Genomic DNA, 17,704 nt, shown 5'->3' with positions numbered 1-17,704 from the left:
GGGTGAACAAAGAGTCAGGGGGGATTCGGATGATTGACAGGTCTGTGAACTACTACGGACAGGCTCCGCTACTTTATTTAAAATATCCTAATCACTTGCCAAGGGTTTTACTAGTATTTGAAGGCTCCTTTTTTGTTTCCTTGAACATCGAGTCAATTCCTGCTCCAATATATTTACACAGTTTATAGTTATGATAATGTATTATGATAGAAACACATAAATGGCATTACATATTTCACACAAATATTTTCTGTGCAGTAAAAGCCATCTAATCATTTGTTGGCAAAGGGAATGATGAGAATGCCCATTTCCACAGACACATTTGGCAGCATAATGACATCAGTGATTATGGTTTCATTTCTTTTAATACTGTGGTGCTTTTTTTTTGTTCAACTGTGCCTGTCAGTCTGGGAGACTGTTCTTTTTTCTTTAAACTTTTCCTTCCTCTTTCAAGTAATTTTCCCAATAGAGCTCATGCCCTATTTAAACCATAATAATGCAGGGTAATACACTACATCAGGCATTTATGTAAGCTCATAGAGATCTCAACAAAGAAATGTCAACTTCTTTGTATGAATTTTTTCCACCTTGAAAGGGAAACGTAGGAAGTCGTCAAGGTGAAGAAAAGTAATCTCAAGGGACCTTTTGCAGTGCAGAGCAAGACGTAGATTGAGCAGAGCCCCCCCAGAATCACAAAGCAAGCAATCAAACTGTAGTGTACAGTATGCGTATACAATATATATATAATATACTAAAAGCTTTATAATGCATGTCATACAATTTCCATAATTGCTAAAATATGAACACAGGTAACAGCAGTGTTTAAAGGTCATTTAGTACATTTACTTAAGTACAGGTAATATTTACTTTTCTGAGTATTTGCTACTTTTACTAGGTCACTACATCTCAAATAGAAATACTAAACTTTCTTACTGCATGCAATTGTTGAGTTACGTGTGACTTTACAGATTGAAGACTTTATAAACAAAATAAATGATTTGTACAATAAGATGTTATGTAAAAGAAACATTGTTTATATGCAAATAATATGCTAAGTATATATATAAGTAATATGCTTCCATAGAAGAACACTTGACCTACATTTAGCTGATTTGACTAATTTACTTTTACTTAAATCTTGAAAGTATAAGCACACCACTTGTAATAAATACTTTTTAGAGAAAGTGATATCGTTACTTTTGCTTAAGTAGACTAATTCTTACATCAATTGGTAACAGACACTAATAAATCATTTTTGGGGACAAAAATGAATATATTAGCAGAGTCAACATTCACTCAATATACTTTAACTATAATAATTAACCCTGAGAACACTTCATCCTTGAACGTTCAAACTCTTGAACCTTTAAACAACCACATGCTTCAATCTTGTGACTAATATCACAGTTGCCTTCACTCAGCTGCCTGAATGCACTGATGCAAATGCACATTATTGCAAACAGGGTGCAACATGGTTGTATGATAAGCCTTCGAAACTAGAAGCAAATACAATATTCCTTCTACAGCTAATGTTTGTTCCTCTGAAGTTGGAGTTCCCCCTATGACATTATAAGTATTGATACCAAAGTCAATATAACATTTTGTATTGATAAAGCAACTTGAATTTAAAAAGAAATTGTACGTAGAAATGTTTTGAAAACAAGATATGAAGCAAACCTCATTTTGACCTACAGACACTGAAAATAAGTCACTTATCATGTCAACACAGTTCATTGAACAAATAGGACTTTTGACCGTGAGCGATCTACATCTGAGCTGTGTGACTTTGACTTTAGATGGGAGGCAGTTAACTTGCAATACACAACATATTTATGTTGGCAATATAAGTATGTTCCAATAAACCCCATGGAAGACTAATTGAAGCACTAATAGAGTTTGGGGATTTCTTCAGAGGTGTATTTACATTTTGTTATTTGCAACATTAAAGAAGGTACATGTACCTTTGTGTTCTGTATTTTTAATCCTCATCATAAAACAGCAGGCTCTGTTTTCATGAAAATGTAGATAGATTCATGCAGATAGATTCTTTATCTTCACTGTCTAAGTTTGCATGTCTTTATTACAGGGAAGGCTATAAGGTTAGATTTTACAATAACTTAAGCCAGCATTTATATCTTTCAGACTTGCTATTGTGTGTCTTTTGCTTTGTTAAATTCCCTTTGTTGCATGCTATCTTGCCTCATTTGTTTCTTGTAAGATCAAAGTAAGCAAAAGTCCTTTTGGATAAACTTATGATAAAGGGTTCAAGAGAGAAAAACTTGACTTTTTAAAATCAGATACAATAGATTTCCTAATACATTCTTTGAGAAAGACAGATGCTTGAGAAACATCTACCAACAGTAAATTGTCAAATGTGATAAACCGTGATTACGTATCTAAGTGAGCAAAAGTTTGTACAAAAAACAAAACAAGTTGAACTTTCATGTATGCCTTCTGTATTTTGAAATTAAACACATGAGTTATATATGTCTATTGCAGGAATGTTACAAAGGTCCTGGCAATATCTGTCTGCTGATGGTTGCTATTCAAAGTTACAGGAGAAGGAAGAAAGAAATCAAACTAATATAATGTCCTAACTGTTTGTTTTGACATCTAAATATGAGTAAAATCACACAGAGACACCTATGGTCGCTTTTGCAACAAGTCAATACATACTTCAATACATACTACAGAGAAAGATACTCCAGTAGATATTTCACCTCACGTGTCAGTTTCTTTCCACCACTGTATGTACACAATATTGCAACATTTAGTGATACAACTACTTAGTATTAAGTACAGTTTTGAGGGACTTGTACTTTGCTTGAGTTTTTCATATTTTTGCTTCTTTGTACACTACACTACACTACACTACCACTACAACTCAGAGGTAAGTCATGTAGTTTTACCTAGCTACATTAATTTGATGCCTAATACTTTGCAGATTTAGAGTAATAATATGAAATATAATCAATAGTTAAATAATAATTTAGTTGCACTGGGAGTAAAACAAACAAGTTACGAAAGTAATTAAAATTATCTGCACTTTTTCCAGTTTGTAAACACATTTATTTAATAGTTAAAATCCAAAAATATAACATTTATTATTCCGAAATGGGCGTAGTAGAAGTATTTTTACTTCAAGTATATTTTGATGCTTTTACATGAGTAACGTTCTTAATGCAGGACTTTTACTTGTAGCAAGGTATTCCTTCACTCTGGTAGTTTTACTTTTACTGAAGTACAAGATCTGAATACTTTTTCCTAATCTGTGTTCATAATTGTGAGGTGATTCATCGACACACTACATGCAAACAATTTATCATTGATATTTGATCTTTTTCACCTGCATGTCTCCAAACGAAAGAGGGGCGGAGTCATGCTGGCACGCACACACACACACACACACACACACATACACACACACACACGATTGGCCTCAACCTGTAGACCTGTCTGCGAAGAGGAAAGAGGCAGCCAGGGAGGGGTTGCTGCTACCGACATAATTACAATACAGAGCAGTGAACTATCTGTAGACTATAACTTCACGAGCCCTGTATCTATTCCACTTCTACTGTGCAGATACTTTACCCTCTAAATGCTAGATATGCGTCTGTGGTGTTGAGGGGAAAGCGCATGTTTAATGGCATTTTGGAAGTCTCCGCGGCACAGAAGAGGAGACATTACGGCGCGGGTTAGCTAACGTTAGCTCGCTAACAAGGTCAGTTTGAATTGTCTTCTGTCGCCGTTTTTCACTATAGCATCGTTGAAAAAGCCACCCTTGTCATCGTTGTTAACTTGGCTCATGAACAAAATTAGATCGGAGGACCGTCCTCAGACTGGACAGGTAACCAGCTATTTTTGTCATCGGCATTACTCTCTTGACGAGAGCTTGTTAGTTAGCCTCCACTCGGTGGCTATCATTGCTCAGTCCGTTTGCTCTTATTTGACTTTAGTGCTCGACGTATAGAAAGTGACTGTCTTATTGAGGGTATTGTGAAGAAGCAAGCTTTGTCAGTAACAGTAATAGTAACGTGGTCTGACTGAGCTAACGTTAGGGGAAATATGTGTAAAGAGCTATGCACTTGTGTAGTGGTGGATGCCCCAGCAGCGGCAGTAGCTTGCTAGAATAAAACAGGTGCATCCCTGCGCTAGCGATGTACAGATGCAGGAAAACACTTAATGCCACTAGTTAGTGAATTTGCGGCTTTTCATTTTAAGGCAGTTCTAGAGTTGTATTATCCCATAAAGACTGCGTTTACTTAGTGTGGGTTGTTAAATGATTTATCAAGGTTGAACGTCGTAGGCGGCGTTATCATTTACAAAGGCCTCGTCTACATAGTCCAATAGAAACGGGGGCAACTGAAACGGGCCCTGTAGCTAACGTCGGAGTTAGTTAGCTAGCGTTAGCGGTAACACGGTAACTTGCTACTGGGATAAAAATGTCAATCCTAAAACATTTGATTGAAATAGCATTTACGGTGTTGTGTTTAATAACACGATAAAAAATGTATTTTTTGAGTTATCAACCACATGGTCTCTATCGCTGCTGGGGTTACATTGGGAAGGGCTGGTTTAGCCTAACTTAGTGTTAGTTAGCGTGGATTTCCCGTTAGATTCAACGAGTTTGTGTGGCTAATAATGTCACAATCATTAGGTGTAATGTTAATCAGTTTACGCCAATTAAGAAAATGAACCAATACACCATTATGACGGATAATGTTCAGAAACAAGTTGTTGGGAAGCTTAACAGAGCAGAGATTTTGTGTTGTTTTACAGTTAAACATTAACTTTGGTTTCACGCTTCAGAATCACATTAACTCACAGAAAAACACATAGGAGATGTATTGACTTTAAACACTGGGTTTTGACAACATACAGTCGTTTTCTTGTGGCGTTAAACGAGTTGCTCTTGGGTCATCATGCCAGGTTAGATTTTCACTCAGCCAAGGCCGACTTTGTGTTTTCTCCCCACATATTTCATTAGTTGGTTGAACAGTGTAGAGGGCAACACAAGGGAAACATCCAATTGCAAAGCAAGCTTGTCTTGTGGATATGTTTGTTATTCAGCTCATGCACTATCTGGAGGCTGCTGGATGTGGTACGTCAATTCAATTGGCCCTGAGTGCCACTGTGCATCTGAGCCCTAATTATTTTTGACGATTTTCAAGTTTTAACTACTGCTGAACTGCAGAAAGCATAGATACTGTGGTTGTAAACGGTTTTGTCCCCCCAGAAGTGCAGGACGTCTTTGTTAAATGGCCAGAAATCACCCGCACTTGAGCCTGTGTCCTTGTACTATTTACCCTGCATAAAAAGGCTCCTCATAGTGAGGTTCTGATAGATATTATGTTGAAAATCAACTTATATTATACTTGACTACAAACTCAATATAGCAAGAGACCCTTTGTTTGTGTCACCTGGGCTTTTGAAACTATGTGTCTTAAATATAGTAAAATTGCCACATAGCTTTACGTCAGTGCTCTTGGAAGTTGTTATGATGATGACAACAAGGAACATTTATTAATCCCTTCCATTAGCGGTGTGAAATTGGGCTTAGGCAGGTTGTCTTCAACAAGTATTGTTTGTGTGTGATCTGTTAGAATGATTGCAATGAAGTACATGATGTATGTTTGTTTTTCAAGTTTCATCTAATGCTTTAAGGTAAATCCTATGAACAACAGGCAATATGGCTTCCTCTTGTTATCCATCCATTAAATCTTGGCCTTTTCTTTAAATGACACATCCTCTTTACGTGTTCCATTATGCACATGTTTCATTATAGTATAGTTTTGTTGTTAATTTGATTGGCGTGTTGGAACACTTTAAATCGACTTATTAAAACGTTTCATATTTCTTAATGAGATGTTGTTTAAATGGGATTCTGAATTACCAGCTCACTGTGAAATGAGAATGTGATATTTAATCTACGCCGCATTGTGGAGAGCTTACTTTGATGCTCAGATGTGGGGGTTTTTTCCACCCCATGTGTGTGTATGTGGCAACTGCCTGAGGTTAGGTGTGCTCATTCTGAATTAAATTAAGCTTATGTGTCAAACCTATTTTCATGTTAATGTTTTTGTTTTACATATAAACACACATTGATAGATGAATCTAGCAATACGTTTTGCTTCTACACTCACACGCATATTGTAGGCCATTGAAGATTCAGCCTTTTAAAGATGTGCTACAGACTTAAACATGTGTTTTGAGCTGTAAAATGAAATACTGGTGTATTGAACAAATACTGATAATAATATACACATTCAAAATTGGAGCACTAATCACCCCTAAACCTGGCAAAGCCAGTGCTGACACAGAGTCCGCCAGTTTGGACTTGTCTGTGTTATGAAATTAATGTAAAAAAATAATGTGGATGCCCATTTTTGCAATGGGTGATGTTAGTCTAAAACCTGGGGGTAAAATAAGCTTTGAAAGAGACTTTTTTTTTCATTCTTTTTTGGAAGTAGAAGAGACTCCTTGATGTTTTTGTCTAGGATCTTCAGAGTCACATGAGGGTTGTGCCGGGGGAGTGGGTGAAAGGCTTTAAATCTCCCTGAACTGACTCAGTAGATAAAGATCCCAGACAAGGTGCATGTCTCAACTTGGTTAATGGTTGAGGTGAGACATGGCTCTGTATTCTAAGCATCTTTGCAAGTAGGTGACAAAATGTCACATGAGCAAAACTGGTTATCAGTTTGTTGCTGCTTTTTAAAAAAAAGTGTTATAGCGACTCTTCCTGTTGATTATATCATCTGTGTATTCAACGTTATGTATTTGATATGTCCATTCAGCATACAAAACTACATGGTGCATTATCAGGCTACATTGTGGATGTGAATCAATTGCATGTTCTAGTTTTCCCAGCTAGCAGTCTAGTCATAACAGTTCCCTCCTGTACCAGAAACCCCCACAATATATACCTGCGGTAGATATTGATCGTTGCCATTTACAATGAAGGCTGCATACAAAGATTACACCAAATGGTCTGCATTGTATAATCTCTCAGGTATTAGCCTCCATGCTTTTATTAATCATCGAGTGTGGATGATCTACTGACACGACTGATATTCCCAACAAACAGATAGCTGACTGTAGCTGCCTTTAGTATGTAGGTTTTTGTCCTGTGATGAATCATACATTTTCAGATTCTCATCCAAAGCAGTGGGCTGGGATGTCTCAATAGCAATGGCTCCGTTCTACACCACTATGAAGATACAGGCTTCTTACCATTGTATGATCAGATCAGAAAGTGGGCAGTTATTGTAAAAGGGAGCAAAGGAGAGCCTTGCAGAAAGTAGCTTTTGGTAGTAGGATCAGTCGGGTAAATAGAAGGCAGCATTTATTTAGTATTGTTTTTAACTTCACCATTCATTGTAATTCATTCTGTTTTTATTATGCTCTTCCTTAGTGTGAAGGATTGCTCCTTAATGTGTGAGGCCAAAATCCTTACAGAAAGTGTGAGAACAATTACATTCTGTTCATTCTTGGCCTTAGCAACATATGATATAAAATTAGAGGTCTGCACAGACTCTGCATCATTTCCCACCATTACTGCTTATTCCCACAGAGATTCCGATCACTCCCACCTGCAACAATGTTCTCTATTGAAAGTCTTTCTTCCTCTTCAGCAGGGGAAATGCAGTCACTCAACTGTTTTAATAAGTCGCCGTTTAGAGGACATGAATTGCAAACAAGCCTCATTAAATGGGTTTTAAAGGTTAAAAAAAACTGCTTCTGATGCTCGGAACTAAAGATGAATGAAACTGTTATAGATTTTGCCCAGGTTTTTAGGTACTTGATGTAAGTTCCCGCAGGAAGGGAAACAAACCAGATGTTTAAATGTCAGACTGACTGCAGGGCAGCAATGATAGTGTTATTTGAATGTTATTCCTGTAAAGAAATGTATATGACCGATTGTTGGGGTAGAAAGGTGAGCCAGAGAGAAAAAGCTGGGATAAGTGCAAATGCAAACGGATCTTCTTGAACTTAGATCTTTTGCTACAGCCTTTATAGGTATATAGTTCTCCTGGAAGAATAATGACTATCTAATATGATCATCAACTCCACATCTTATCCTAAAACAATAAGGTTGAGCTTCAGTTTCTGCCTGTCTTAGGGTAGATGCATGTCCATTTTTTTTTACTGAAACGTTTGTGTTGGTTCCCATGAGATCCTATCCCATCGCAGTGCAGCCTTTTTTACTTGCCGAGTCTAGAATGAATCATCCAAATATTGTGGGGTGAGTTCAGACAGCATTAAACTCACTTTGAAAGATGGGTTTGTATACTGATTTTATGATGCGGGTTGTCAATCAAAATATTAGCCTCTGATTGACACGTATTTTAGTCCTTTCCTCTGTAAGAAGGTGCCTGGGTTTGGGGCCGTTTAGAGGAGGCAATAATTTGTATAATTTGACGTCAAAGCCTTCTGCCAGTCAAGCATTAGGATTCCAGGCAATTGGATGACCCTCTTCTGCCCGTTTCTGAGTGCTACAGGATTGAGGTTGGCTGGGTCAGCACAATGGAGACTCTAATTCCAACCCCGAGGGCACCTAATTAAAACTTACAACCAAGACAAACAACCTTTAACACGCATGCATCTCGTGAGAATCACTATTACTGGAAATGCAATGACAGAGAAGTGAAGATCAGTAGGGGATCAATAAGTCCCTTTTCTAATACTGTTTATGACTTTGAAACTACATGTATAGAATCTATATCAAATGCTGCTGGCACAAATGACTAACTGCATGCATCTTGGGATCAGTGTTTTCATCAAGTATCTATGTTGTGATTTATCAAATCTGTCTTTCCTCTTCTATAAATGTAAGTGGGTAGACAAATGATCTGTTCAAAGTCACTCCTTTCCTTTTATCTAAAATGGAATAAATAGAAGTTCATTTGAGTCTGTCTCCCTCCTGTCTCTTCTGTCTATATCAAATTATGCACTAGCTTTGCTGCCAAAGATAGTTGGTAAATAAATGAAATGCTTAAAGTCAATTGTCAATAATGAGAAGCTTTCATAGACTTTATAAGTACATTTGCCGCTTCAGAGACATATTGTGCCTTTATATTGGTAGGGGGAAACACAATCGGCACACGCCTTGTAAATAAAGTGCACCAGATAGTAAAGAGTGATTAAGGACACAGCAAAAGTATGTTGCAGTATCAGCTCTCTTAAAGGAATAGAACAACGTTGCTGCACCGTCATACTCTAGTGCAGTGATTTTCAAACTTTTTTGGCCAAGGCACAGCAAAGACCAAACCAAAATCTCAAGGCAGACCTATAATCATATATGGGCAAAATACCCTCTATAACACATCAGTGTTATCACTCTGTGAAAAAACGTTATTATTTACTGATGCCAAACAACATTTCACAGACACTTATAATATATCATTAATCATTCATTAAGAAAATAATTTTAGAATCCATTTCCTAACCTTTTGTACAGTTAAATGAACTAGGCCTAGTTGTTTACCAATCACACGGCACACCGGGATTTGTTTCACGGCACACCGTTTGGGAACCACTGCTCTAGTGTACTACCATGTTCTATGATAATGTAACACCATTTTTAAACAACTAGCATTATAAATGCAGAATATGAAGTATAATCATGTGTTACTAACAGCTGGATTGTGAGATGTGCTGCAATCAGAGTATGATTTGTTATCAGCAGAAACAGCACTGTGTAAGCGCTTATACTATGCGTATGTTTGCACTGTGCTTTTTTCATTCGTCACACTCATGTTTTCTTTTTTTTTTCTTCTGTTTTCTCACGTAGCTGGCTGACATGGCTTTCTAACAGGCTGCCAAGGATTTTTTCATGGATCACGGAGGACAACAAAGAGAGACCACTGCATCTGTGAGCATAGCCAATAACTAGGGAACTTGACCTACAAGCATATCATCGGACTGACGTCAGTGCATGTGGCCTCCTAAGTTGTTCATAGACATCTGTTGGGCAGCCCAAAGGCCTATTGCTATGCACTATAAACAGAAAAACATGAGCTGTGGGGATGCTGGTAGGAGCAGTATTCTTTCGAGCAGGACTATCCCTCTGGTACTGGTGCTTCTTGTCACTATGGCCCAGGGCGCTGCGCCAGAACAGCAAGAGACACTTGTGGAGATGAGATCTGTGGAACTGGAGGCTTCTATGCAGTCCTCTGTGCTCTCTGAGCTCCAGGCTGCAGCATCTTCAGTCGGTGAGGGGCCGCCCACCGCTATCCCAGATTCCTCTGTGAAGAATGGGGGAGTGCACACTGGCATCCCTGACTCCTCTGCAATCGTGGGCCAGGTGTTCCAGTTGAAGGTTCCCACAGGACCCGCCAATTCAACGTGTAATGTCAAGGTCAGTAAACAGAAGATGAGACATAATAGGAAAAATTCCTTGTTGACAAAACACATTGAATGTTGATTTTAATTATGTGCTATACAAACAAACTAACCTTGAATCTGTCATTGGGTAAAATGAGTGTTTTGGTATTTACAAGCAATGGAATATAAGTTGGGATAGGAATCAATCAGTCCCAAGTATTTATATTAAATAAAGAGACTCCTGATAAAGTGGGCAGTGTGGGTCAACCCTAACCTGATTGACTGGATCTATTTTCCTTTACATGGAAAGTGCCTCTTTTATTAGTTCCAAGTGTCTCAGGCCTGGTGTCATTTTTGAAAGGTATAATCAAAGAATGAAAAATACATACCGCTGAGTATGTGTAAAAGGTCATTATCTTTTTGATGTTTTAAATCCCTTAACGGGACTCCAGTGTTTTTCTTTGACTCTGGATAATATATAGTATTTATCTCTTCAGTTTTGATCACTGTATCACTGATGATTGAAGCTGGCTTTGGTGCAATTTGTTCCAGTCTTGACTTATGAATGAGATGAGATTATTATTGGCCCAAGTGGTGATGCAGAATGATATCCTGTCATGCAGTAATAACTCAAAATGAAGAGTGATGACTCACATAGTTATTATGAATAGACGCTCACCCTGCTTCCTGTTCATTTTGGTGAGATTTGATAAACTGAATGTAATATGGAGGGGTTAGGGGAGATAGTGAAAGCTTTTCTGCTTTCATTCTTGATATTCTCAAGTTTTTCATTCATCTATTAGGTTGTTTTAATTCTAGTTCCTGTTTGACTGGCAACCTTAAAAAGCAGGCTTATAATTATGTTAAATAATTCACCCCTGGGTAATTCTCAAACATTTAAGAGAACATCTCAACTACAGTATTTATTTCCACCTCTTTGATTCATATTGTAATAGCATTCCTCCCAAACAAAGTCATTTTACAACGTCACCTTTGTCCTGGCAACTGGCCAGTCACAACTAATAACTGTAATATGACAAATAAGGTCAAATTGGATATTTGTGGACTGAAGTAACATCTGTAATTCAAAACAGTAACAATGTTTCTTTTTTCTTCCTGTAGCTCACTGAAATGGGAAAGGAGACTTTGCCCTCCTGGCTGTATTGGGACATAGAAAGCTGCATTCTGAGAGGTTTGGCCCTAGAGCAGGATAAAGGGGTGTATCATATATTGGTGTCAGGAGTGGAGATAATTGGCAAGACCGGCAGCCAAGTGTTCCCCAGTACGGTCTTCTCTATTGAAGTGTACCCTGAAGAACGGGCAGACACTGAGCCAGCCCTGCTCACTCTGCAGTCTGATATCAGCGGCATCCAGCCTTTCACCTGTGGCTCTGAGGAGCTTGTCACTGTCCTCACTGTCATCTTGGACGCTGACCTGACAAAGATGGTTGCTGAACAAAGGGTCAACTTACTGGGCGTGATGAGGAAATTCTCTCATGTGACCCTGGAGCACATGAGGGTGGTCCCTGTTGTCAACAACCGCCTATTTGACATGTCTGCTTTCATGGCTGGACCAGGGAATGCTAAGAAGGTGGTGGAAAATGGGGCCCTCCTGTCATGGAAGCTTGGATGTGGCCTTGACCAGGGCAGTATCCCTGACATAAGCAGCGTCCAATCCTCAGCAAAGAATGGGACCATGTCAGGCAGGCTGGGATACCCTGTGGTTGGCTGGCACATTGTCAACAAAAAGCCCCACGGCGTGAAAAGGGTCAGACGGCAGTTGTACAATACTCCCACTCCATTGCCCTCCCTGCTTCCTCCGACTACTCACCCAGAGCCCCCTGTACGTGTTGTTCCCACCCCTACTTCGCCCTCCATTGCCCCAGCAACAGAGAACTCTGCTCCCCCTGTCCGAGGCCCTTTGCCTCTTCCAGTGAAGCCCACTATGAGGGTTAGAGATCAGATAGCCCACACACCTGTGTTTGGACCTCCCCAACCCACGAGAGTACTCGGAACTACAAGCACCATGCCCATTCAGCCCACCATGACCCGGCCTACAATTGTAGAGGCCACTGCTTTGCCAACACCACCAAGCACCACCAAAAGACCCAAACCTACTGCTACAAGGAAACCTAAGAAACCCAAAACATCCACCCCAGCACCCAGGGAACCCAAGTCTACCACACCCAAACCGCCCAAACGCACCACGCCTCTCTCTTTGGCTCCAGACTTGAATCAAATCCCAGAAATCCGCAACGCCGTTGATCAGGTGAATGCATGGGTTGGCACATACTTTGAGGTTAAAATCCCCCCTGATACATTCTTTGACAAGGAGGATGGTACTACTGATAAGCTGCGTTTGACTTTGAAGAAGACCCCCAACGAAGCAGTGAGTGAAACATCCTGGATACAATTCAACAGCACAATCCAACTTCTGTACGGCCTCCCAGAGGAGCAGCATGAGGGGACACATGAGTACTACATGTTGGCCACTGATAAAGGCGGGAAGAGCATCATTGATGCATTTGAGGTTCAAGTCAACCGTTGGTCTACTAATGACAAACCATCAGTCGTTTTTGCTGCCCGCTTCCATGGCGACCCCAAAACGTTAAGCAATGATGTCCATAAGAAGATTCGGTTGACCAAAAGGTTGGCGTATGCCCTCGGTGATCGCAACAGCAGCACAGTCACCCTGCGAAGCATCACTAGAGGCTCCATCGTGGTGGAATGGACCAACAACAGTCTCCAGCAGAGTCCTTGTCCAAAGGAACAGATCACAATACTCAGCAACAGGATCTCTGATCCCCAAGGGACACCTAAGCTGGCCTTCATCAAAGCTATGGAGCCTGAATTCAAGCCCATTAACATCTCCATTCGTGGCACCAATAAATGTCAGAGCTACACGTTTATCCCGCCAGGAGAGGTGCCTATTCCTGTTCTTCCTACAGCCACACCTTCACCTGGGACGGGCCGCAGGAGCAGTGACGATGTTTACCTCCACACAGTCATTCCCGCTGTAGTGGTAGCTGCCCTGCTGCTCATGGCAGGGATCATTGCCATGGTCTGCTACCGCAAGAAGCGCAAAGGCAAGATGACCATAGAGGAGCAGGCCACTTTCATCAAGAAAGGAGTCCCCATAATATTTGCTGATGAGTTGGATGATTCCAAGTCACCCCCGTCCTCCAGCATCCCGCTCATCCTTCAGGAGGAGAAGCCCCCACTTCCCCCACCAGAGTACCCGAACATGGCTGGCCCCCACAGTACCCTGCTCAACCAGGATCTGCTGGAGGAGTATTCTATTTATCAAGATGATGACCCTAATGCACCTCCTTACCAGCCCCCTCCTCCGTTTACTGTCCCCATAGAGGGCAAAGGCTCTCGCCCCAAGAACATGACCTCATACAGGTCACCCCCTCCCTACGTGCCTCCCTAACGCACACTGCAGCTTTCAGTTTGGAAAGCAGGTGCGACGTAGGGATGCTTGTTGAAGACTTCTACAGGAGTAAATTTACATGTGTTTGATGCTTTGACTTTGTAGAGGAGCAGTCAACCATACTCATATATTTGACCATCATGAATAAGACACTATATCGTACAATTCTACTACTGGCACAGGGCACGCGGATGGGGAAGAGTTTGTTATTCCAGCCCTCTTTTTTTTTCATTGTCCTTCAGATCTGCTTTGGACTTCTTGCAAATTCTTTTTTGTCTGTTTTTGCCAAGAAGAGTCAATTTTATCTTCAATGATGTACTATTTCTATTGTATAGAAAATAATAAAGAAGCAGGAAAGACTGAAGCCCACAGGGACTTTTTGAGCAGATGTCACCATGACAACAGACTTGAGGCTCTCCCTCACAATGTTAATCTTTATGAGTTTCTATATCACTCTTATCTGTCCTTCGGCTAGGTTTACTAAGATTTTGCACCTGTTATTTCTAGAGGGGAATGAATACAAAAAGCCAAACTGAAAGCATGAAACACTCAAGTTACACAAATATCAGTTTGTTTCTTAGACTTTGATCTCTCCCTATTCTCTCCTATGCTTTGCTCCCTCTTGACAATAACATGCAATCCTTGCACTTATGCAAATTCTTGTTAAACCTTGCACTATGTGTCTTGCGCATAATTCAACGCAGTGAGTGGTAGTCCAATAAGGAGGAAAGATTTTCTTTTTGTATCCTTGAATTACCACGTGACTGAGATTCCTCTGGTACTTGATCACAAAAGACATTACACTGATCACGCCTGTTGTAGACGTAGCCTAATTAAGTTACAAAACAAATAATTACTTTTTTTTTTTCTTTGTTAATGTGTGTGCCACTGAAACCTGCCTCTGAGATGACTGGTTTTGCTGTTGCCAAGGTGATGTCTGTGGTCGCAAGGCAAACCATGTGTGGTTGCTGCAACAATAATGAAGGGGCCAATGGAATGCTGTGTTTCTCAGCAGGGTGAGAATTAGCGACATAGTCAATGAGGTAGATCCACTGTCTTATTTTGAGTTGGTTTTGCCGGTGGGAGGGATGGGTGGGCTTAGAGTACTGTATTATCACTGCTCTGCCTCTAGGTGTTGCACTGTTATGTTTAGTGCACTGCCTGTAGTCAGTTCAATGAGGCATGGGGTCAAGGGGCTGTACATAATCGTGTGCCTGTGAAATTAAACAACTCCATAATGTTAGTGTTTTATCAGTAAACCTAGTCGGGAAAGGGGTGGGGGCCAGAGTGGAAAATAATTTTATTTTTTACATGTATGTCTAGATTTATGATCACAATCATGGAAAAAAAATGACTTTATAGTTTGTGATGGTACAAAAGAACGTTTACCTGCCCATCACAAAAGAATAATGCATTATCTCAATATGATGGGGAACAAAGAAACCACTACAATATGTGAATTATGTACATTTCATATCTGATATCACCATAAGAAAAAATGGTTAAAAATCTAATGTTTTTACTGAGTTTTTGATACAGTCTTAAACTTGTTTTATGAAAATATATTAATAAAATGTAATACTATTTGTAAAGCCTCAAAATCTGTGTATAGTCCTTTTTGTTTGAGAAAATTGAACTGAATATTCAGTGTATATGTCGATGTCTGTACATTCGAGGGCTGATAAACACAAATACCAGATACATTAGAATGCAATATAAGGTCAAAGTAATATGGTGATACATATAAATGATCTAAAGTATTAATGGGCTTTGGTACAATTGGGATATTCAAACAGTGTGATATTTAAAGTGTGTAAAGACGTAGGTTTGAAATATCTTACAAGCCACTTTGCCTTTCAAATATATTTTTCTATCAAATGTTTGATTGTGGCCTTTTTGTAGCCTTGCTTTACGGTTTGTTGTCTCATGTTTATAGAAGCAGGCTAAAATAGGGTCTAATGGTCGGCAGGTTTTAGCCTTAACATGAGCTATACACTCTTTATTGTATAAACCAAATACGCAGCAGGCAGCCGCCGTGAGACCGAGCGATATTTAAAGAGAAGTGATCCCTTTCTGCGGCATTTGTGGGCAGTTTTCTTTTTTTGGCTCTGTGCTCCTACCTCTCTTGGAGAAATATCAATAACAATGAGTAATACCTGCTCTCAAATTCTTTTAGTACAGAGCTTGTGTAATGATGGCTTATTTTGGAGGGGTCAAAAACTGGTTTACTGCTCGGTGACCAATGCTGCCTTGACAAATGTACATTTAAGTACAAGTTGCTATACAACACCTTTTTTGATTTGTTATTTTGGAAAGAAACCGTGGAACTGCTACGACCACTTCTGGATGTAATACTGGGAATAATGTGTATAAAGTCAAAAGTTGCTTCAGGAATTTAAAAAACAATTTACAAAGTGTGATCAGTTACACTTTAATATCCTACAGAATCACTTATTATATCCAGACTCAACTACCATGATTTATTGCTAGGAGAGAAAGATTGAAAACGCCCAAAGCGTTACGTGTAAGATTCACGAGCCTCTAGTTTTATGTGGAATGAATAGTGTACTTTTTAAGTTCCTTTATTGTCAGCGCTTTAATGAGCTGCCCTGCTCTCATTTGCTCAGTCTTATCAGTTATAATGAGACATAATTGGTGATTATGAGGTGGGTGTGTTGCAAATTGAATGTCATAATCATTTATCAATTAGCCAACTAGTATGCGAGTGTGGGTGACTGACTCATTTATTTATATGTGCTGTTTCTTAGTGACACTGAACTCTACACTAACGAGTGTGATTAAATAAAGATGATGCTGTTTATACAAAAACAGACTCAATTATGCAACAAGCGGTGGAATGTCAGTTCTCAGATTTAAACTCAGATTTAAGTTGATTTGGTGTTGGGTACATTACAGTAATTACAAAACAATGGCACCCATCAACATCATTCGCTCATAAAAATGAACGTTCTTAAAGAAAGGAACATCATTTACATATGCACTTTGGCTAATCCAGCAGTAAAAGCAAAACATATTTGAAAATACCTACAAAGTGTAGTCTATTGATCTGAAGGACTGATGATCAGCAACTATTTTCAAAATGAAATGGTCGAAGGTGTTTTTCACGTAAATTGTCTAATATTTGATGTTTCTAGGTGCGTTCAATTGTTTTATGTGATATTTAATTGAATATCTCCGTGTTCTGGACGGTAAGACATAAAATGACTTGACCTGGGGCATTAACAGATGTTGATCATTTTCTGATGTTTTATTTTAAAGAACAGAATTAATTAATAAAATAATAAGCAACTAGTATAAATAGTTTATAGATTAGTAACATCATTGTATTGATTGCAGATCTCGTACATACAGGGACTGTTTAAATGTGGAGACAACCTTTCTTACCACCAGTAACTTTGCAGATTTTGCCAAAATACCGTGTAATATAGCAGCCACCTACAACTGCAGCAATGATTGCCTCTGGCGGTCTCAGTTTGACACCTCTGGCACTCAGAGTATGCGGCTGTGGGATGATATTTTATTCTGCCAGCATACAATCGAGTCACTGACCGCTGACAGACAGGAGTCACATCCTGAAACTGAGGCAACTGACAGCAGCTTTATAGGGCTGAGATTGGAAGAAGGCAAAGACTTTTCCCTTTTTCTTGCTGTAACCTACTGTAATCTGTTATCACTGCACCTTGTTAGGGGAAATGCACCAACTATAATTTGTTTTGCGAGTTTCAATGTCTCTGCACAAGTTGCATATAGGATTTAAAACACATTGAGAAACTCCTGCAGAAGTAGAATATCTACTTTACTTTCCTAAAGCACATCTGCTGCATGTAGGGATGTGCTTTCTATTAATGCTCTCCTGAAAGGATCGTCTTACAGCTAGGAAAGCAGTTGGAGTAGTTTGAATCTACAAATGGACTTGAGCTAATCGATA

The 17,704-nt window shown here is 39.4% G+C and overlaps 1 protein-coding gene across 2 annotated transcripts; it reads left to right on the top strand.

The window, feature by feature from the left end:
- The first annotated feature begins 3,426 nt into the window (after positions 1-3,426).
- Positions 3,427-16,604, top strand: LOC134868556 (dystroglycan 1-like). Of its 2 annotated transcripts, none has more exons than XM_063889789.1 (3): positions 3,427-3,721; positions 9,791-10,357; positions 11,446-16,604. In XM_063889789.1, exons 2-3 carry the CDS (start codon positions 9,935-9,937, stop codon positions 13,753-13,755), a joined length of 2,733 nt encoding a protein of 910 aa, XP_063745859.1. In that variant the 5' UTR covers positions 3,427-3,721; positions 9,791-9,934; the 3' UTR covers positions 13,756-16,604. The 2 variants fall into 2 exon arrangements, with proteins under 2 accessions (XP_063745859.1, XP_063745869.1); XM_063889799.1 differs by having other exon boundaries at positions 3,427-3,847.
- The last annotated feature ends 1,100 nt before the right edge of the window (positions 16,605-17,704 follow it).

This window comes from Eleginops maclovinus, chromosome 1 (assembly GCF_036324505.1).
Source record: "Eleginops maclovinus isolate JMC-PN-2008 ecotype Puerto Natales chromosome 1, JC_Emac_rtc_rv5, whole genome shotgun sequence".
Classification (NCBI taxonomy): domain Eukaryota; kingdom Metazoa; phylum Chordata; class Actinopteri; order Perciformes; family Eleginopidae; genus Eleginops; species Eleginops maclovinus.
The sequence above is the reverse complement of the archived record's forward strand: the minus strand, read 5'-3'. Positions and strand labels throughout refer to the sequence as shown.